At 38.5% G+C, this 23,410-nt stretch overlaps 1 protein-coding gene and 1 long non-coding RNA gene across 2 annotated transcripts in view; both read left to right on the top strand.

Moving 5' to 3' along the window:
• The window catches only part of ASPH (aspartate beta-hydroxylase), a 182,887-nt gene that overhangs the window by 39,493 nt on the left and 119,984 nt on the right, over nt 1-23,410 (top strand). Inside the window, exons 2-4 of the mRNA XM_088469317.1 lie at nt 3,113-3,259; nt 3,927-3,971; nt 6,845-6,913. Coding sequence (XP_088325443.1) covers nt 3,113-3,259; nt 3,927-3,971; nt 6,845-6,913 — 261 coding nt within the window. The remainder of the gene's footprint in view (nt 1-3,112; nt 3,260-3,926; nt 3,972-6,844; nt 6,914-23,410) is intronic.
• LOC148527231 (uncharacterized) lies at nt 17,229-22,549 on the top strand. The gene is made up of 3 exons (XR_015878048.1): nt 17,229-17,255; nt 21,779-21,823; nt 22,515-22,549. It is a non-coding gene; the product is annotated as an uncharacterized LOC148527231 (long non-coding RNA).

Raw genomic sequence — 23,410 nt, 5'->3', positions numbered from 1 at the left:
GTCTGGACACTAAATGGATTCGATCTTAATTTGCATACATTAAGTAGGGTGGACCTAATTTCTCGCATTTTTATCTGTAAATGTAAAATTTATCCTGAACACTAAAATTTCTTTAGCTTTCGGAATCCTTTGTAATGTAAAAACTGCTATGAAACTTGATTTGTATCCAAAAATTATTTTTGGAATTAGTGTGTCCCTAATTTCAAAATACTAAGGTCCATATTCAATTTGAGGCGAAATGCCAGAATTGGCGATAAATTATCACCGATGACGTCATTTTCGCCTAATACTATTATACCCGTATTAAATTTCATTTACTTTTCGCCTTTGCGAAAATCAATGTAAAAAATCTGAGAAATTTTCGCTTGCCTTTAGCAGGCGAAAAAAAAGTGCAGAATTGGGGTTTAGGGGTGCAGGCTTAAAAAAAAAAAATAGCCTGCACCCCTGGGAATGGTTCCTAAAATGTGTGTTACAAAAAGTAAAATAAAATAAAAAATTTTAAAAAATTACCGTATATACTCGAGTATAAGCCGAATTTTAAAGCACATTTTTTTGTGCTGAAAAAGTACCCCCTCGGCTTATACTCGAGTGAAGTGTAGCGCTGACCGGATGGAGTTCGGTCAGCGCTACACAGCACAAACACACAGCCGCCGTGCCGGCAGCTGTGTGTTTGCTGTAATCAGCAGCCGCTGAGAGTCTGTCAGACTCTCATCGGCTGCTGCTGCTCCCACTGCGGGAGCCATCTTCCAGCTCCCGCAGTAGGTAATGGGAGAGACGTCATGAGTAATGACGTCTCTCCCATTCAAAGCGGCCGGAGGAGCTGTTAGCGGCAGGACCAGGAGCGGGAGTTTCAGGTAAGTGATTTTTTTTAAAATTCTTATTACGTCTCTCTACTGGGGGCGATTACTACAGGGGTCACTACCAGGGGGCGATTACTACAGGGGGCACTACCAGGGGGGCATTACTACAGGGGGCACTAAAAGGGATTACCACTGGGGGAACTACAAGGGGAGGAATACTACTGGGGGCACTAAAAGGGGGGGATTACCACTGGGGGCACTGAAAGGGGGGATTACCACTGGGGGCACTGAAAGGGGGGATTACCACTGGGGGCACTACCAGGGGGGATTACTACTGGGGGCACAACCAGGGGGAATTATTATTTGGGGCACTACCAGCTGCTGCATTTCCCACCCTAGGCTTATACTCGAGTCAATAAGTTTTCCCAGTTTTTTGTGGTAAAAGTAGGTACCTCGGCTTATATATTCGGGTCGACTTATACTCAAGTATATACGGTACACCCCAAAAAATTTATTTAAATTTTGGGGTTTAAAAATAAAAAGGGTTCACACATCTAAATTAGCGAAATGGAGTTCAGAGGGGTTCCCTTATATGCGGCAGGTGTTTTCTTCATTGCCGGAGTAGCGGCAGGTGCATTTTTGCAGAATTGTAAAAAATCATTTCAGGGACTTAAAAATATGCTTGCACCCATTTTCAAGTACCCCAAATTTGATGGGCACAGTTATTTTTCCCCAAAAAACTTCTAAAATCTCTTCTGCATCACCTTCTTCAAAGCCGCATTTATGCACCTGCCACGGCTATTTAAAAACCAGACTTTCTTCTGCAGGCAAAAACGGGGGTACCCATAGTGATCCCCCAGTTCTGGACATCTTTAGGGGGGTCCTACAATTATTTCCCGAAAATTCCGGTATTTTTTTTCGTAGATCAAAGTTTCGCCCATTCCCGATTTCGCCTACTTTGGAATTGAATACGGGGGAAAAGTGAGCACACGCTCGATACTTTTCCGCCTGGAAAACAGGCGAAGGAGGCGAAAAGTCCAGCAGGTGAAAAGTTTGGACTTTTCGGCTCAAATTGAATACGGGCCTAAGTAACAAAGTCGTAGTTGCTTTTCGTTATTTAGACTAAAATGATGAAGCAACTTGCAAACCCTGTTGGACACTCTAGCTTCTTTACTCAATTCTGCACTGAAATAACTAATGAAAAGTAGATTATACTTGTAAGTAATCTCTTTGATTGGATGGTGTCAGATTGCAGAGTTTCTTGCATGAATCGTGTAAAGTTTTTCTAGTATAATTAGTCGTGGTTTATGGAAGTTACTAACACGTTGCATGCAGTGACCTTAACCTTTGGCAAAGGATACGTTGATGTCTGCTACAGTTGTCTGCGATAAAAGCAAAGCATTGTCTTCATTGTGAATTATGCTATACAAACAGTTCTCTGTGGGAACTGTCATAACGCCACATATGGTTATAGTTTTTACTGAGCTGGTGGCGAAAACCTTAGTTAAATATTAAGTTGCACTCTAATGTAAAATGATTCAGCCTGAAAACTGCCTTTCATGTGTATACCTTTTAAGGGGTTTTTCTAAGTAAGCAGCCAGACTTCTGTTTTAGGAACAGTACACCAAGGAAGATGCTTGCTGTAATAATACAATGCACCTGATTCTGAGTCTCACATAATGCTGCAGCATGCATTTGCGCCACCATAACGCGCCTCAGTACTGCTGCACGAGAGCAGCCATTTTTACTTGTGACAGCATTTATACCCACCCCATGCTTGGTGCAACTCTGTCTGCGCGCAGCTCAGATCGCAACTCTGACTATATGCTCACAGGAAGCTTCTCTTGCCTGTGAACACCCTAATGCCACCCAGTAATGTCCATCGTGCTGTCACTGACAAGCCACTGAGATGTATATGATTCAGTTGCTTTTAAGTTGCCTGTCGACTGCCAAGTTTACACTGTTTGCTCAAAAATTGCGAGACACACTCTCCTTCTGATTTACGTGCTCAGCATCAGGTCCCATGTGAAGAAATCAATATTACTATCATTCTCTTATGTATTAAGTTAAACGTAAAAAATCTTACATTAGTTTTATATTTTTTTTTTATTGAAGTGCAGGACTCTTACTCTAACGCATCTTCTGACACACAACTTTATTTTTTATATAGACCAGTTCTGTTCTCTATTTCTATTGTATGCAGAGGTGTGGTATTAACCCGCCCCACCCTTTATGGTAAATGTACAAAATTATTTTTTATAGCTTTAATAATTATTTTTAATTAGATTTTTTTATCCATTGTTTTCATACAGAGTTAAAACAAGGTGGTAAGAATGGGAAAAAGGAGGGCCTCTCGGGTAGCTCAGTCTTCACCTGGTTCATGGTGATCGCTCTCCTGGGAGTATGGACATCGGTAGCTGTGGTGTGGTTTGACCTTGTAGACTATGAAGACGTTCTTGGTAAGGATTGTGATAATTATATATAATTATATTTCATATTGTTATTAATAGGATGCAATAACAAACATTTCAAACATGTGCCATGAGATTTATTTATGTTAACCTAATTTTTTGTTTCAATATTTTACTTTATAGGGATTTTTCATTGCTGTATCTGTACTGTTATTTTGCTTTTAATTAGGTTCCTTAAACTGATAGCGTTCTGACTTGCATCAGTTGGTATTTGCAGTTTATGGACAACCTATAGATAGTTCACACTGTTATATTTCAAGCTTAAATACTTGTAAGGGAAAGCATTTTAAGGCATATGAGTATATTTTGTCATCTTAAACACTATTGTGAAGTTATCATTTTTGGAACCTGCACTAGGCATATACTCAAATAATGAGGCATGCATATTCAATAATAGAGGCAAAACTTACTTGGAGGTAAACCAGGTCAATAAAATGTATACATTTCTGCAAAAAATATATTTGAGTTCAAATGATTTCTTTTGTGTGTGTTTTTTTTTTTTTTTTTTGTTCAATTACAAAAAAATAAAATATATATATATATATATATATATATATATATATTTTTTTTTTTATTATTCTTTTTTTTTATGTACAGTTTCACTCAGTGCAAGTAGGATTTTCAAAATAATCCTGTATTTTTATCACACATGCAGCCAAGGCAAAGGATTTCCGCTATAACTTGTCAGAGGTTCTTCAAGGTAGGATTCCTTAGTTAAAAAAAAAAACCAAAACTCTAAAATATCCTCCTCCCCTTATTTTTTTTATTTTTTTTTTTTCACCTTTGCATTTTTAATACCTGAAAAAAATAACTTTTATTTTTAACTCCTATATACTGCCCTGCCTAAATAACATTTTCATTTTTCATACTTTACCTAACAAAACTGGGGCAAAAGTATAATGAGCTGGTTTTTTTTTTTTTTTCAACTTATTACAAACTGTATATTCCAAATATCCGTTTTCTTTTTAGAACTCTTATTAAGCCTTTAAATCCGCAATTGATACTCTAGCTGTTGCTGCTTGGTGTGTAAATTGCCAGATAAGGTGCTGGCACCGCCATTAAGCTGCCCCCACACACAGCGATATTTTACCTGATTTGGCCGATTCTGACACATTGGAACGACAGATCGTGTAACATATAGCCAAATCGTGAGTAAAACGTGCGTCCCCACTCTCGATCATGATGCGATGCGCGTCCCTGCTGGTCGCACATCGCATCTTCAGATCTGCCGTGCAGGAGGGCAGATCTGCCAATCTAGAGACCCGATGGACTGTGAAGTCTGGATGCAGGAGAGATCGTATGAAGATTGGATACCAAAATCGTATGCAGATCGTGTGCAGAGCTGCCAGGGAGAGTCTCAAGGGAAATCAAACACATCGGCTGATCATGAGCAAATCGCTGTGTCTGTGGGCACCTTTAGAGCTTGATGCACAGTGAGAAGGTTAAAAAATATAAATATATATATCCCCAAATGCCAGGCCGCCATGGAATTCAGATTTTCATAAGGTAGTTTTCTGAAGTACGTTAGGTCATCATAGTGGAACTCTAAAAGACTTTCGTACGTATTTACAGAACTAAAATACCCATCTCTTAATGGCGTTACTATTTGATGTTTTTCTTGTCAGAATTTATGATATAAAATCATGGTTCAGATCTTACCATTTGTACCAAATTTTCATTAGTATTGCATGGAAACTAAGCAATACAATATACCTACTGTAATATACTGCAGTTTTGTATTGGATGCAGACATATCCTTTTTTTTTTTTTTTTTTTTAATTTTTACTGAAGGTCATTTAATACTGGCTTCACCGCTTAAGTCTGAAAACGGGCACTTGTCAGCACAATTTATACCAATTTTGTTATCTGCTGAACATGCTGCAAGGTCACTGTGCTTTTTACCATGGACTAAATCAGTGAAGTATTATGTGCTGTATAGTTGGGGGAAAGTTTTTGACCAAAAATGCAATTCTTGAAAAAATGTGACTTGTAATATAATTCTAATTTATTTATTTTTTTTAGCTTAATTAAAATGTTTTATTTAGTTTTGCTCATTCTCCTGAGTGGAATTCTTTAGTTTCACTAGCAGGTGTAAAGCTTTTTATAGCTTGTAAAACACCCCCTATTAAGTGGCCAACATCGAACTACAGTAGTAATTATATGCATACAGTTGTCTTAACTCATACCTGTATACTAATGAATAGTAATAAACTACACCCATCGCTAATGGCAGTATAATCTGTTTTGTACACCTGTGAGTGTGTTAAGTTATTTAAGCTTATAAAGCCGTACAGCAGTGCTGTGAGAGCACAGAATGTGCAATGGATTATCTGGCATTGTACATGGCCAGATGATTTTATTGAGGTGATATGATAGTTTGTTTTTTTTTTTCTTTTAAATCTCTTGCCCTTTATATTTTACGTGAGAATTTTTTCAAATATATATTAAAATGCAGCGATGCAAATTTAGGATTTTCATTTTGGGGATTTATTCCACCTTTGCTTTTAGGAAACCTGCTCTGGCACCTACAATATACACACCTACAGCTCAGCAGTTACACAATTTATATACGATTTATAACAGTTTCACTCAGTGCAAGTAGGATTTTCAAAATAATCCTGTATTTTTTATAACGTAGTTTATCTATCTTTGGGGGGTAGACAACCACTTAACATTCGAGGACTAGTTAGACTTTAATTGAATAAAAACAGGCCATGAGGGGGACGCACGCACGCACGCACGCACACTCACTCACTCACTCACTCACACTCTCCCTTTTACCAGCTCATGAGAAATAATTATACATAATCTGGCTGTTAGGTTATCAACTTAAAACTAACACAAATAAAACATACCTGGGAAAATGTAATCTCTTTCTATTCTATCCATTCTATTTATTCAGTACACCCACTGTTTTGTTGCAATTTGAAACATGTTGCTTTGCTGTTATACTCTATAAAGTAAAAGAAGAAAACTCATTAAATTTCTCCTGAAATATGACACACTTCACTTACATGGTTTTTTCAAAATATTTTTTATAGTCCTAGTTTTATATAAGGTTACAACCTTAAATAACATGAAACTGTTCTGCCTTATCCCTCTCAGAGGCCGCATATAATGCGATCACAGGCTGAATATGGCCCGCAGATTGTGCACTATAGATCTAACAAGTACACATATGAAAGGTGTCAACATAGTCCTCTGCTGGCTGAAAGGGGTATTGTAGTTGCTGACAATCAAGATGTAGGTATTTGAATAACACCAGACTACTCTGTGTTTTGGTCACCTACACCTAGTAGGGACAATCATTTATTGGACTGATCAAATATCCAGTCTATCAATAAACAAGAACAATTGACCACACTGTAGGAATAAGTACACCTTTACATAACTGTGGTTCAGACTGTAATTAGGCTACTTGTCTATTGAGACTTAATGGTTACAACCATTTATTAGAGAACAAAAAACAAATCTCTTTTCAGCTCTTACTGTATAATGACATCAGAAGCGCTAAGCAAATTAATTGGTACATTGTTCCTATAAGTTATTATCTGTTCTGAATTCCTCAACTAGGGAAACTTGGAGTTTATGATGCTGATGGAGACGGAGATTTTGATGTGGATGATGCCAAGATTTTGCTAGGCAAGTACATGTTTCTTCCTTTTGTTTTTCATTTGTGCAGATTGATTTGCAAAGACATAATCCAGTGGTTTGTTTAATGTTTTACGGTATTATGTTTGCTCATGTCATACAACTAAATGTCTCCTTGGCTTGCTTAACTGAAACGCTTCCCTTTTTGTGATTAAAACATTATTTAGCTACTTATAGTACAGTGTCTGCTTTTTAATGCATGCATAGTTTTTTTTAATACAATTTACTATGCATGCATCCCTCCCCATAGTATGTATACAGTGTAAATACGTTTACTATATATGTTAAAAATAGGCTTTGTAACAAAATAAATGATTTCCTCATATTTCCACATTGTGTGTGATTTTGATTGTGCTCCCAGCATTTCACCACAGCATCCTATATTTCACAGCAGCCCCTTGCATCTTACAACAGCCCCCTGCATCATACCATAGCTCTCTGCATCTCATTACAACCCCTGCTTCTCACTCCTGCCCCCTGCATCTCACCAGTGTCATCACAACCCTTGCTGCAGCTGGCTGGGGCCCGGCCACTGGGATGTGCTGGGAAGGGCAAGAGGGTCATGGATGAGAGAATTGTATTGCAGCTACTGTAAGCATTGTCAGCAGCATGTCCCCGGGCCTGGGGCACCTGTGCATATTTCCACAGCCTCTGTGCACACCCCTCCCCAGCTGCCGGATATGGAGATGACCAATGTCCTCTTTGCACAATGTACCCTCTATTTCCTGTGCTACCTGTTGAACTTCCTCACCGTGGTGCCTCTGTCTGAGAACATTGCTGACTTCCATGGGGGGTGCCTTCTGTTCAACCAGGGTGTCTGACTGAGCAGGAACATCACGCTGGAGAGGGAGCATTTCATGGTGGAGGAGTGTTGGCCGGAGTCCGCCTGCAGATTCAGTGTAGGGAAAGATATCGGAATCCAATGGTTACTAACCATCAATGTTTGTATTCCAATGGTAGTGTTTTTACCATTTGATGGTGGTGGTCGAAGGTTTGACACCTTTGAATGGAAAACATTCAATGGTGTTCCGATGGTTGTTTTTATTAAATTCCTGATAGCTATGCCTCCGCTGGCTCCTTCCTGGCTACTGTGACTGCATCAGGGCATCTTCATGGGTTCGATGGAGGCTTTCTCACTCTCTGGGCCTGATTCAGATTTGAGGATAGAGTAAGTTAGAGCAATTAACTCTGTACCTGAACAAACCATGTTGCAATGCAGGGGATGCAAATACTTATTTTTTTTGCACGTGGGGTAAATACTGGCTGCTTTTGCATGTACCCCACAAATGCTGAGCAGCTTTATTTTTACACTGGAATTAAGATTTCATTCTGGGCAACCCCATATATGTAAAAAAAGCATATATAGGAGCAAACATGTCAATAAACAACTTTGACAGAAGAAAAACCATGCACAAGAATATAAATATATATATATATATATATATATATATATATATACACGCACATAGAAAAACCATGCACAAGAATGAAAATATATATATATTCTTGTGCATGGTTTTTCTTCTTCTGTCCAAGTTGTTTATTGACATGTTTGCTCCTGCCATTATTTCAACATATAGTGTCATAAAGACTTTATATTTTACTAGCCATGATGGACTTAAATATGAAATGGCCATTATTACCAGTATATCATGTTAATAGTTACCAAAACTACAAAGTCCGGTGCTGCGCTGCATACAGGTAAACCATGGTAAAACATTACAGTGATTCAGAATTGCAGGGCTGTTTGGCATGCACAGAAGTAATTGTGGATATTTGCCCATATGCAGAATGGCATACCCTTGTGTGACAGCACTACCCTCAACCATACGCTTCTTTTGAAGTATCCGTTATCACTATGAGCCGTCTGGTATCGCTATACCTGCTGCTGCAAGAGATCCATCTGAAATCAGACTGCTCTCTGTGAATACTCCATGCTGCATAGACTGCGATTCGACCTATGACTCATCCTGGTCACAATAATTCAGTCACAAGTGGAGGTGTATCTGCGATGAGGGTCATCTTTGAATAGCCCGTAGTTGCTCATAATGCTTTATACTCAGCTCAGACACATGCGCAGTCCTAAAGATGGCAAGAACTGTCCACAAAGCAGACTTACCTGCTACTCTGAATCAATCAATACAAAGCGATGATAAATAGCCGTGGGAGGGAGCTCCTGAAGCTATTCAATTCAGTGCAATGTCATTTTATTTATTACCAGTTATTTATATAGTGCGCACACATTCCGCAGCGCTTTTACAGAGAGAATATTTGGCCTTTCACATCAGTCCATGCCCCAGTGGAGCTTACAATCTATATACCCTACCACATATGCGCACACACACACTTGAATTTTTATGGGGGGGAACCAATTAACCTACCAGTATATTTTTTTGGAGTGTGGAAGGAAACCGGAGTACCCATAGGAAAACCCACACAAGCATGGGGAGAATATACAAACTCCACACAGTTGTGGCCATGATGGGGGTTTAACCCATGACCTCAGTGCTGTGAGGCAGTAACGCTAACCATTACACCGTCTGTGCTGTTAAGGGCAGGCTAAAGGATTTCTTCTCGCACCCCTCTGGCATAGCAGAAATTTGGACATGTTTTATTAAGTTGGTTCTGAATCGAAGCATATGAAGGTCCAAGATGATTTTACAGATTGGAATTGATCAGATTGTTTGCAGACACACACAAATATCTGATCAACCAATGACCACATTGGTATGTGTGTGTGAGCGACGGCTGGCCACATTGCTGAGGACTGCTTGTTATATGGAAACCAAACGGCAATGTTAGCAGCCAACCTGTCTGTGAATTTAAATTGTTGATAAAAAGGGCCTTTTTATCATTTGGAGCATGAACAGATTTGGCTAGAGCTGGGTACATCCTAAACTATGTGTGTACCCAGTGATGCGACCAGCGCGCCCCCCTTCCCCCGACAGGCCTACATATTGGACAGCTGGTACACACTAGACGATCTGGTGCCCCATATGTCAGCCCCTTCCGCATCCGCTGGGGGCTGTCAGCCACATCGTCAGGTTGGCCTGCATGTACGGCCGACCAGACAAGGTGGCTGACGACCCCATGGGAGCGTGCACCGTCCAACATAGAGCATACACACTTGACGATTTGTCGTTCCAATTCGTTGGAATCGGGCAAATTGTTAAAAAAAAAATCACTAAGTGTGTACCCAGCTTAAGCGTCAGATCAGGGATTTCCCATTGATTCCTGAGGAAATGTCACTGCACATGATGCCTTAACCTGGAATTTGTAGCTTCTCTCTTAGGGGTATATTTATTAAAGTGTGGGGTTTTAGAAGTGGAGATGTTGCCCATAGCAACCAATCAGATTCTAGTTATCTTCTAGAAGGTGCTAGATAAGTAATATGAAGAATCTGATTGGTTGCTATGGGCAACATCTCCACTTCTAAAAACTGCATTTAGTAAATATACCCCTTAGTGTTCACTACTATCCTCATAAGACTTTAAAATGCGTTGGTATACACCAGTGGTTCTCAAGTACCTGCGACAGGTCATGTTTTCAGTATTTCTATCTGTGGAAATAGGTTGGATAAATACTTACCCAGCAAAGGACTGGAGTGGAGAACCACTGGTATATACGATACGCAAAATACGATGTCTAGCAGTGTTCTGTGATTTATTGCTTTATTACGTATTTGGTTGGCCTTGGATTTTTTTATTTGAATACATTTCCATTTATTTAAGCTACAGTTCTCCTTTCTCTGAGTCTCATGATACCTAAAGAAAAACAGTCAACTTAAAGGAGGAGAGTAGCGGGTAGCTGAGCTTTATTGTGCTTGTAGCTGGTGGTGCAGAAATCTGGCTCATTACTAGAACCTATTGAGTTGCTCTCGTGTTTTATAGATTAGAACACCCTGGCATATCATTCATTTCATGTCATGTGATAAGACATTGATTTGCAATTGTCGTTGATCAGCTGTAGGGAAAGCAACATTTATATTTATCATTCTCCCCTGCCAGAGTCAATTGTTTCATCACTGTATTGGCAGGCACATAACCAGCTGCCTGTGTAAGTATCTTTTTATAATGAAAGGCTTAAGATTACCACACATTCTGATGCTGTATGAGCCATCTGCCCAATGCCACAAAGGTCTTGGTATAGATTTGGACATAATACCAACTCGACTACTATGACACTTGTTTCATGCAGCCAGAATTTAGATAGAAAGTAACCTGCACGAATTCCGGATTTGCGGATAGGAAGCATGTAAACGCATGTGGAGTACCTTAGGGGTGGTCATATGTTAGTGCAGCGCCTCCTAGTTGGACTAGGTACCATCTCCACATACATGTAGTTTCTTTTTTTTATCAAGAAATAATAACTGTGCTATAGGATATGCTCCCTCTCATAATGTAAGACAAGCCCAAGCCCTGTCAGCTCAATGGGAAACAAGCCTGATAAAACATGCTTCGCCCCCTCCCCAAGGGAGTTAGATACCAGGGTAGTGTATAGTCAGAAATGTTCCACTACAGAATCTTAACGGAAAAGGAAACGCACACGGCTTATGGTTAAACATATTTTATTTAAAATTAACACTCCCCAATATCTTTTTTTTTTTTTTTTATTAAACCTCTGAGTCACTAATGCCCACAATGCATGGTCATTGCCGATCAGTGATGCGAATGAAGTTACTTAATTGCCCTGGAGCGGACAATACAGGAACAGCTGGTCAGGGTAGTTTTCCAACAATCCATGCAATGCAATGTAAATTGCTTGGATTGGCCGATCATGTATTGACCCCTTCATTATTGACCTATTCATTCTTTCGCTTCAAAACTTTGCTAAGCGCACGTTTTATTGTGGGTTTTTTTTTTCTTTAGTTTATATCCAATTGGATTACAGAAAGAATATACTCTGTGGATTTAACAGAATGATAATGGGTCATTTGGGGAACTGTTTATTTTAATTAAAATATTTTAACAATCCCTGTCTGTATGTGTGCATTGGTGTAGTAGTTGTATACAAGGGCCAGCAAGCCCCAGCCATCAGTGCCTGTGTGATCAAATTTTAAAAGTAATCATGTAGCAAGACTATATGTGAATAGCTTAAACCTTTATAGGACATGGTGAGGTGTTAGCCTGGGTTCTGCAGAAGATAAATGTGTTTTTTTTTTTTGTTTTTTGTTTTTTTGTTTTTTAAACTGCTTTAATGTTTCATTTTCAGAATATAGTATCTAGAACACATAATTACAGGTTTGCCAGTCATATTGTCAATTGTGGATGTAAACTATAGCAAAGCCCATGCAAAAAGACTTAAATGCCTGTCTCCCTTTAAATGTGACCTATGTATAAGTAAGCAGCTTCCTGGCTCCTGTAAGTTCCTAGTCAAACAGTGGTGCTGCCCAGTATTTGTACTAAGAAGGATGTGTTCACAGACCCTGCTGTTTACTTTATATATTGCCAGGCCCTATTCTGTCATCTCTCCAACATTTCACTTACACTTTTACAGCTCTGCAAATAAACACTGTTTACATTTGGGTGTTTTAATAAGTTATAGAACATGCTTATAGCCTGCAGCGTATTTAATAAGATTATTTGGAATAATTTAATTATCTACCAGCAGTGTATCCTAAACTGAGTATAGTGCTCTTAGGGGTAAATTTACTAAAGTGAGCGTTTTTAGAAGTGGATATGTTGCCCATAGCAACCAATCAGATTCTAGCTATTATTTATCTAGAAGGTGCTAGTTTAAATGTTAAGTAGAATCTGGTTGCTATGGGCAACATCTCCACTTCTAAAAACTCTCCATTTAGTAAATCTACCCCATAGTTATTTAATTGTAGGCATTGATACCTGTACATGTAAAAAAACATCTCTACTAGCAGTAGCCTCCGTTCAGCAATTAAATGATATTTATGCAAGTTTATAATCCAAATGCAATCATGAATTTTATTTCTTTGCACAAATATGTCCAGAAACTTGATTTCAAAGACCGTATCTAAGTTAGCAAACACATTTAGGTTTATTGATCTTTTGATTTGACTGTGGGACAAACTGAAAGGTTGCATAAAATTGCTCCTATTAACTAAAAAAAAAAAAAAAAACCCACCCTTGTCACACTACACTAGATTATGGTCTGAGAGTCTTAAGCTGGGTATACACCATATAATTGTGTGATGTAATGATACAATGCACGCACCATACACGCTACTTCGACCCATTGCACAATGGTGCAATATATCATAACATGCTGCATGTAACTACTGCGTCTTCCATTGCTTTTTCCCATCTGATTTGCAGCACAGCAGATGGGACGATGCAATGAATGACGGCCGGGAACGACAGATCGGGCGTACATATTACATAATGTGTTTGATTATAGTGTTCTGATCCTCGCTGAACGTAATATCGTACAGTACATTGTATAGTGTGCACACACCTATAGTTTATTTGCTTATCTGCTGAACATGTGGGATGTCCAGAGATTAAGTGTTCTGAGGTAGAACCCCCTGTAGCCAATCCAATGCTCACAGTAGCAGAGAGTACATCAGCATGTGTGCTATGGCTGTTGGTCGCAGTAACCCGTGTGTGTGAGGACAGGGCTGCATGTATTGGAAGTGATGTCATGGTGTGTGGAAGAGAGCTGGATTCAGGCAGGAAACCACAGCTGAGAGTCCCCACAGCACATAGTGATGTCAGGCTTGTTCTGTCTTAACCAGCTTGCAGAAGTGTATTTGTCCTATATCTGGAACCTCTAACATTCTGTAGATCTGTAACGCAACTTTGAATTCCTCTGGTTGATGTGGGTGATGAACATCTAGTTATTTATGACTTAAGCTCCTCTTTCTAGGGGTTTCCTCATATTGGCAATGGATAAGGGTCCCTTATTTTGTTACACTGGGGAAAATACTTTTAAACCACATTATGGTTAACAAAGTAAAATTTAGGCAATTCAGTTGGGGCCCACTGACTCGTATTTACTAAAGCATTCTAATAAGTAGTAGGATATTTTACAGATTTTGTTGGGGGGGGGGGGGGTCTAATTTGCTTGAAATAACCAAGCAATAACACTCACTTTTATAGTGCATGGTAAGGCATGCATGAAGGCCTCTCCATTACCTAGACTACTGTTAGGCTTTGTTTGGCTTACTGCTTCTCCCTATATTGGAGTGGGGTGGATTTGGGTTGTTTTCCTGGTTGTATATACAATATCTGCATGTTTTATCTCTTAGCTTTTCATCACATTTTCTTCATTCAGCCATTTAGTTTCCACGTCTTCATTGTCCTCATGGAAAAGTTAACGGATGAAGCCTCTTGCGTACCCTAACTCCTCATGTCCACTGTGTCTGCCTAACTGCTCCTCTCTCTCCTCTTTTCTTCCTCTATTCTCGTGTAGGCCTCACCAAAGATGGCAGTAGTATGAATATTGATTCTCTAGAGGAAGTCCTTAATATTTTAGCCGAGGAAAGCTCGGATTGGTTTTATGGCTTTCTCTCATTTCTGTATGATGTAATGACTCCTTTTGAAATGGTAGAAGAAGAAGATACCGATCCCACAGATGATGTTGATGGTACGTCACAGAACGAAGGGGTTCAGGGAAAAAAGACCTGTGTCATTCTGGATTTGCAGAACCAATAACTTCTCTGTTCAGAGACCAAACACTAATTTCTTTCTGTGGTTTTGTTTTTTCTTATAAGTAAAGCCACAAGATACGGGATCTCCCATTTCGTAGTGGACAGCCTGGAGCATCGGAGCCATGAGCTACCCACATAGCTGAAAGTGTTATTTGGCAGATCTTGTACACAATAGAATGAGTACTAGTATGGCGTGGTCTAAATTCCCAGTGAAGAAATTTGCATTCCAGGTCTGGTGTGTTTTTTGCATCAATTTAATTTGTGTTTCCTAAGCTTGGCACAATTAGGAGACCAATTACAATGGCATTATATCATTTGGCACCAGCAGATGCCACATGCTTCCAGCCATCCTGCAACATTCCATGTTTTTCATAGTCCTAAGGAGACTAAAGAACAAAGATGAGTTGCCCAACCAATGCTTTCCCATCTTCATTGCTTTCATTGGGTTATGACCGTTATGCCTGGGAAGTACAGTGGATAACCTTAGAGCTTGTTGTGCTTTCTTTGTTCCTAATAGTGACTGATTGGAACAAAGGTGTAAGCTTGCCTTCTCATCGGCTGTAGCAAATATTGGCATGGCATCTCAGTCAAAGCCTTTGCTTAGCTGCTAAATTCGATATGTCTTAACTGCTTTGAAAGTGCGGGTTGGTATTTCTCTAAACTGTACAATTAAAACTTGTTTCTTTCATCTGTTTTGTGCTCTACGTACAATTTATAACATTTTATTTAGGAGTTTGTTTTTATTTGTTTGTAATTACAACACAAAAAGACATTTTTGTTTTTCGATGCAAATAAAATATTTCCAAATATGCTGTGAGTAGAAAATTTCTTAGTTTCTACAGTATGTCCTGTTCTTTGCAAAATTAATCTATAAAAGTCAGTCCTACAGGTTTTATAGATTTGAGGAGTATTAGAATTTTTTTCAAAGCAGCAATCCCATGAAAAAGTGTGCTTTTTTTTTAAAAACCAATCCTAACTCACTATGGCAGGCTAAAATAAGAGTATGTATTATTGTATAGAGTGCTATGGGCTATCGTGGCAACCACACTCACATGACACGTGATGTAGTAAACAGAGACTTTGCAATGCCCCATTGTACTCTGTTTTCACTGTGACATCCCCCCCTTCCCAATATCATGACATGTTGGCAATCTGTGAGCGGTCTGTATAGTAAACTAATGCTGGTTACGCACTTGCCAGTGTGTAACCGGATGATATGTTGGCCCGACGGGCTGACATATCTTAACAGCGGGTACACATTGAGCAATGTAATGAACGACGGGACGATCTCTCGTTCCGTCCTTCATTACCTGCAACTGCACCGCATGCGATATCGTCCTGTTGGACGTACGGCACGGCAAACCGGGCGATATCTCATGCGATCGCGCAGATAGTCCATACACACTATGCGATCCGCATTTAATGTTCCAATCTGCGTAGTTTTTAACCGGCTTAACTGTATCTGGCAGCCAGGCGATGTTTTGTGTCTGCTTTGTGCACTATAACATCCTGCCACTCCTTCCCACCCTGCCATCACATGACTGAGAGCTGTGTAAGTTTCTGTATCTGGCAGCCATACTGGTTTTCCCTCCAGAGATATGTTGAAAGGAGATGACGATCTATAAGAGGATCACTTAGAAAGATTATTGCTTAAAGAGTAATTGGTATTTTAAGAAAAACAGATCTGTGACTGGGATTGCTGCTTAATGTATAAAATGAGACCTATATAAAGGAAAGCCAAGTGTTTTTTCTTTTCCTATTTACTCTCTCCCCCCCCCCCCCCCCCATATTTACATTTCATGTAATTGGTGAAAAGAATTTTAAACATCAACAACTCCATTTTAAAACTAACTTTGTACTCTTCCTACCCAAGATGAATAATCTATCAGAAGTACATGAATAAACTCTTTTATTATGTTGTACATGGAATTAAGCAACCTATTACTGTATAACAGTGTGTGCATATATCGTTTTTGTTGTATGCAAATAAACTCCTGTTTGCTACTCTGTATTTTAGCTATATACTTGAGCTTCTATCAATTCTCTCTTCAATTATTTAATCTGTCTACATTCGTCAAGAAGAATGTCAGACCATGCTTTTCTCAAGCTCTCCGGTACACTCACCATGTATTCACCAGTAAATTAATCATTTTCTATTGAGGATATTGCATGTAGGAGTGTCACTTACTATTTGTATTGGTGGCATCCTTTGTCTATGTATTTTTAGTACATTAACTCTTATCCTATGCCTAAATTGTCTGTCCAGCATGTGCTTTCTTTGTCTTACAATTTTTTTTTTGGGGGGGGATTAAATGGAAAAAGAACCCCTGAATTCTGTGACATCCTTCAATATTTAATGATTTGTAAGCAAAGAGATTCCTAATGTATAGAATTGAAAATAATTGACACCTCTGACATCATTCATAGTTTTAAGGAAACCTACAAAGCCCTGATACTGTTAAACAGTTTCTAGATACTTCTACATAGGTTAATTATTTACTTTTAATGTGGGTATTTTTAAGTATTTAGACCATTTTCTACATCACTTGTTCCATCTCCACATTGTTCTGTGTTTTCAATGACCTGATTTCGTGTAATTTGCATTGGGGTCCATTATTCCATGTGTAATATCTTAAATCTGTATTACCGAAAAGAAATTAATTGAACTGTTAAAATTGTCTTGCAGCAAATCCCGGACTATTCTAAAAATAGGTACTTAATCTAATTCTCCACAGTGAATAATGAATGGTACACTTAAAACGCATGTATCATTCCTCAGTCATGATTTTCGTATATTCCTCATGTTGTATGTGATATTTGTGACATTTATTTTTATCCTTGTTGAGAAGTAATAGGCATCTTAGTGCAAATAAATCTAATCTGCACAATTTTTGGATTACTAAAGGAGCATAGACACAACGATTTTTTGAACGATTATCGTTAACGATATTGTTTATCGTTCAATTGTTGGAAAAATCAATCACTTTCCAAGTTAAAACGATGAACGATTATCGTTCATGCGCGTTCACGTTTGTAGTTTAGTCAGACTGACCAACTCAACGATTTTCATTAAGGGAATATGCAAAAATCGTTTGTAGTTCAAGGGAAAAATGAACGAAATTCGTTTACTAAAATCGTTCATTTACTAAATGTAATGAACGAAAATCGTTTACTAAAATCGTTCATTTACAAAATCGTTGTGTGTGTGTATGCAGCTTAAGTATTCAGCCTGTAGTTCTTTGGTATTCACCTTTTTAGAGGTGAGAACTTCTAACACTTTGACATGTTATATGTCATATTAAACCTGTTATCCAAAGTTTATTACTTTTGTTGTGTTCTGTATTGACATGGTGTATGATCATACCAATACTATGCCAAGTCACCCATACAATGTGCTATCAGAGTTTGGTCTGGTTTTCATAATCATCTCAGATGTTCTTCACTATGAACTAAGGCATTGGTCCATATGCAAGAAGATCCAGGAATTAGGCCCTATTACTGTACTGTTTACAGATACATACCTGAGATTTCGATGGTGTACCTATTTTAAATGGCTTGCTAATTTATGATTATTTTATCTGCCCAAGTTTTGGGTGCTCAAACTTGTATTATTATACTTCTATACCAGCAGTTCTCAACTCCAGCCCTCATGTTTCCCCAACAGGTCATGTTTTGAGGATATCTGTTTGTGGAAGCAGGCGGGATAATTAGTGACCCAGCAAAATAGATTAACTCACCTGTGCATGATAAAAGAAATCCACAAAACTGACCTGTTGGTATTTGAAGGACTGGAGTTGAAACCACTGTTCTATACCATTTTTATTATTTCTTTCAGACTACATAGCTTAAGATCTATCTTTTGCCCCACATCTAGCAATAATGGTAAGATTTAAATCAAATGTAGTTGTATTACAAATAAAGTGTATGGGGGTGCACCCAGGGGTGCATCTATAATGGGTGCTGGTTGTACGGTGCTCACGGGCCCCTGGGTCCAGGGGGGGGCCACACAGCACACTCTGCACCCATATATAGTTATATTCTCCTTTCCGCAGTCTCCAGAGTGCTATTCTGCAGCGCCGGGCTTGCACAGCAGAGCAGCAAAAATCTCAGGGTAAATGGCGGCGGCCATTTTCCCGTGACTCGCGTATGTTCTGAAAAGATGTCTCTGGGAAAATGGTGCCCGTGCCTTATTGCCAGAGACCCGTGCATGCCAGAGAGGAGGGGGCCCAAACGGAGGTTGCACATGGGCCCCCTCCTCTCTTAAAACTCCCCTGGGTGAGCCTGAAGTAATTTTGTTTAAACTCTTCATACTAAAACTCAATATTTGGGAGCACAAGATCAATTAAAAGACATATATTTAATAGCAAAGTGCTCTGAAATAATACTCTGCATAAATACATAGTTGTATCAATCGGATCCTCTGATAATATGAAGTCAGGAGCAGGTAATTTGACATAAATGCATAAAAATAAAAAACAAATTACATAATAATTGACAGTTCTAAAATATTAGTACATAAATCAATAAATACATAGGTGAAAAAGGACCAATTTAAAAAAATCACATAAATAGCGCATGTAAGTAAACCCTTGATGAACCTCTTCTGGTACTGAATATAATAGGCACGTAGTGAATGGATAAATGGATGTATGAATGGTTGAATACAAGAAGTCTTGTACGTAGTCATAAATAACAATGTGACTTTTTTTGTTGTTAGAGTCTATGTATCTATATGCATATTGTGACAGCAGAGCAAGTATGGATAATTTTATGTATCCTGTCCTGTTTAACAAGTAATTTGAGGGTACCAGCAGAAATTGTTAATGAAAAAGTTGTTAAATGTATCCGATCTGAATAAATAAATAAATCAAGGAAAAACGGTGTTCTTCTTAGTGTTCAGATACTGGTAATTAAATGTTAAAATCCACTAGCGCTAACCTGTGTTCAGCGTTATCCAGGCTGGATGTAGCAGACGGAGGGCAGTGTCCTGATTGCCGCTCTGACAATGTGAGCCGGCTGCTTGTTTACATCCCAATCTCGTGCTGAGTGGAGCTCTAACTGCTTAACATTGTACTCAGGGAAATAACGTTTGCGAAATCGGTCAGCACATGTAGCCTGTCCCGCTGCGTCATAAAGTCACTATGAAGGAGGCGCTTGGGTAGTAGACAGGTCTGGGTCATCCGATGGGCATAAAGCGCTGAATGAGTGAGAAAAACAGTAAGGTGAAGCTAACGCGTTTCTCTGCCTTTGTGAACCTGGCCGTTTCCTCAGAGGAAACGGCCAGGTTCACAAAGGCCGTGAAACGTGTCTCTCTCATGAGATTCTAAAGCGCCCATCGGATGATCCAGACCTGTGTACTACCCAAGCGCCACCTTCATAGTGCGTTTATGACGCAGCGGGACAGGCTACATGGGCTGACCAATTTCTAAAACATTATTTCCCGGAGTACAGTGCTAAGCAGTTAGAGCTCCACTCAGCACGAGACTGGGATGTAAACAAGCAGCCGGCTCACATTGTCAGAGCAGCAATCCGGACACTGCCCTCCGTCTGCTACATCCAGCCTGGATAACGCCGAATACAGGTTAGCGCTAGAGGATTTTAACATTTAATTACCAGTATCTGAACACTATGAAGAACACCATTTTTCCTTGATTTATTTATTCAGATCGGATACATTTAAACAACTTTTTCATTAACAATTTCTGCTGGTACCTTCAAATTACTTGTTAAACAGGACAGGATACATAAATTATCCATACTTGCTCTGCTGTCACAATATACATATGGATACATAGACTCTAACAACAAAAAAAGTCACATTGTTATTTATGACTACGCACAAGACTTCTTGTATTCAACCATTCATACATCTATTTATCCATTCACTATGTGTCTATTATATTCAGTACCAGAATAGGTTCATTTATTATTATTATTATTATTATTATCCTTTATATGGCGCCACAAGTGTTCCGCAGCGCCTTACAAAGTACATAAATAATTTGACAACTGACTTACAGTAAAAATAGGACAAGGGCATGGATAATATACATTGATACATAATTGACCATAACACCTAGATATGCAACAGAGCGTAAGCAACCAAGTGTTAGGTGCCCTGGTGGGGGGTAAGAAGTAGGCGAAAGTAAAGTAAGGAGAAGCTCGTAAGAGCTTACATTCTAAAGGAGTTTACTTACATGAGCTATTTATGCAATTTTTTTTAATTGGTCCTTTTTCACCTATGTATTTATTTGATTTATGTACTAATATTTTAGAACTGTCAATTATGTCATTTGTTTTTTATTTTTATGCGTTTGTCAAATTACCTGCTCCTTACTTCATATTATGAGAGGATCCGATTGATATAGCTGTATGTATTTTATGCACCGTATTATTTCAGAACATTTTGCTATGAAATATGTCTTTTAACTGATCAACATTGTGCTCCCAAATATTTAGCTTTATCTGTTTCTATATCCTTAGAGGTTAGCCACCTCTTGTTTGGTTGAGCTGCTTCTAGACCAGGGGTAGCCAACCTCGGTCCTCGAAAGCTACCAAAAGTTCACGTTTTCCAGATCACCCAGCAGGTTCACAGGTGTATTCATTACTCACTAACACATTTGAAAAGATCCACAGGTGAATCTAATTATTTCACTAGCGATTCTGTGAGGAGACCTGGAAAATATGCAATATTGGTAGCTCATGAGGACCATGGTTGGCTACCCCTGTTCTAGACTATACACATTCTTTGACTTTTAACTACAGCGCCCATCTTGTTTCTTTGAATCTTCATACTAAAGCACCTGTCACCAAACTCTGTCCTCAAGGTGCCCTAACCGTTCAGGTTATAAGGATATTTATGCTTCGGCACAACTGACATAATGGGTTCCTCATTCATTATGATTAAACAATCTGTGTGCTACCATGGGTATCCTTTAAAACCCTGGACTGTTAGGGTGTCTTGTGGAAAGAGTTTGGGAACCATTGGACTAGAGGTAGTGTAAGCAGCCTGATGCCCTTAAGTGAAAGCTCTGAAACCAGAAGATGATCACCCGGACTGGGCACATTTAATATATTGCACAAAACTTAATATTGTTAAATATTACATTTTATTTTGGATTTAAGACCCCAGAAACTTCATTTACAATGTTGTATTCAGGTGACAGGTCTCGCTTTTTCTTCATATTAACACTGCCAATTTAAAATGTAACCTCTATTTATTTTATAAATATTAGGGATTACGCCATCACCAATAGCGGAGAAAGTTACTAAGGCCCCAGGTACTTTTTCTTCTGCTCGGTTTATGAATTGTCCAGACTTGTTGTTGTGTGACTTTCAATTACTGGTTCAACCGGTTTCAATGTGTTACTAATCCCTGCATGTTTTGTTATACTAGGCATGAAGTCCCACTCAAACATTGTGCAAATTGGCATTCTATAGAATAGATATGGATCAGATTCAGTCTTAAATTTTTCACCTATACATATGTATAACAAATTTAACAAATGCCCCTGTTTGAACACAAGGGGTCTGCTATATCCTTAAACTAGCTGAAGTACCCCGCGTTGCCCGGGTTTAAATCTTCAATTTATTAAGTTGGCACTATTCTCGTCTTCACGCAGGACGGTCTTTACAAAACACTGCATGCTGCATTTTGTTTTGCTCTTTATCGATTTTATCTATACTTAAGGATGGGTTTCATCCATCTTTTTGTGGCATTCTCTAGCGTTGGAATTCTTTTCTAGGACAGACACTGTATACATTTGGCAGTTTTTATTAAGCAGACTGATCATGGGTGCAGCCTGAGTAATGCTTCAGTTGCAAGATAGAGAAGTGCCACCTAAACAGCCTTTTTTAAAGATGGTCGCTGTTGGCAATGGAATGGAACATATGCATGATATATAAATGTTATGGTTTAATAAATATATATATAATCTTTCTTTTAAATACTTCCCTATTCTGTAAATACAGTTGTAAAAGGAGACATAGCCAAGACAAAAATAAAGGCAGAAGGTATTTTGCATGCTGTTTTAAGGGTCATTCCTTGCATGCTTGGTTTGATGATGATTTTCAGAAATAAATTAGCTGTGTGTTTTTAATAAAAATATGCAGTGTGACAACTTACATAGTTAATTTTTTTTTTTTTTTTAAAGATTAATGAAAACTTTAGTCCATTTGAAAGACGTGGAGTTGTCATAGCAACTTTTTAGTGTCTGTCATTTTATTTACTGCTGCTTAGAGTAGGGGTGCAAATACGTAAAGGTGCATACACACGTAACTATTTTGTAACCAACGATTTTCTGTCAGATTTTCCCTTGAAAAAGTGAACGATTTTTTGAAGTGTAATGAACTATTTTTTTGAATGATGAAGGAATAATGTTCCTTCCCTTAATAATGATCTTCATCGTCCATTTCAGACTGTCCAGCATGAACGATCACTACAAATGGGAGTGCGCATTTGTGATTATCGTTCATTGTTATAACTCGTAAACTGAACGATTTTTTTAAATCGTTCAAAAAATTGTTACCTGTATATGCACCTTTTATTAATTGCTGTAGGCAGCAGCACCTTTCTCCCTTGCACCACTTACGTCTATCTTTTTATTGAAATTATGTTGGGTGTGGAAATAGCGAGTTTTTAAATTAATTACTTATTTTGTTTTACGAAAGCAATGATTGTAACCATGTGAGAACCTAATTATTCCTTATTAGCTCCTACATATTATTCAGCACTTTACAAAGACTCATTATTCACATCTGTCCTTGTCCCATTGGAACTTATAATCTATTCCACCACACTAACACAAATGCTAGTACTGATTTAGTCAGAAGTTGAAAAAAAGAATTTTAATATAAATATACACAGT

Source organism: Taudactylus pleione, unplaced genomic scaffold, assembly GCF_031769625.1.
Source record: "Taudactylus pleione unplaced genomic scaffold, aTauple2 ptg000090l, whole genome shotgun sequence".
Taxonomy (NCBI): Eukaryota; Metazoa; Chordata; class Amphibia; order Anura; family Myobatrachidae; genus Taudactylus; species Taudactylus pleione.
Note: the sequence above shows the minus strand (reverse complement) of the source record. Positions and strands in the feature narration are given on the sequence as shown.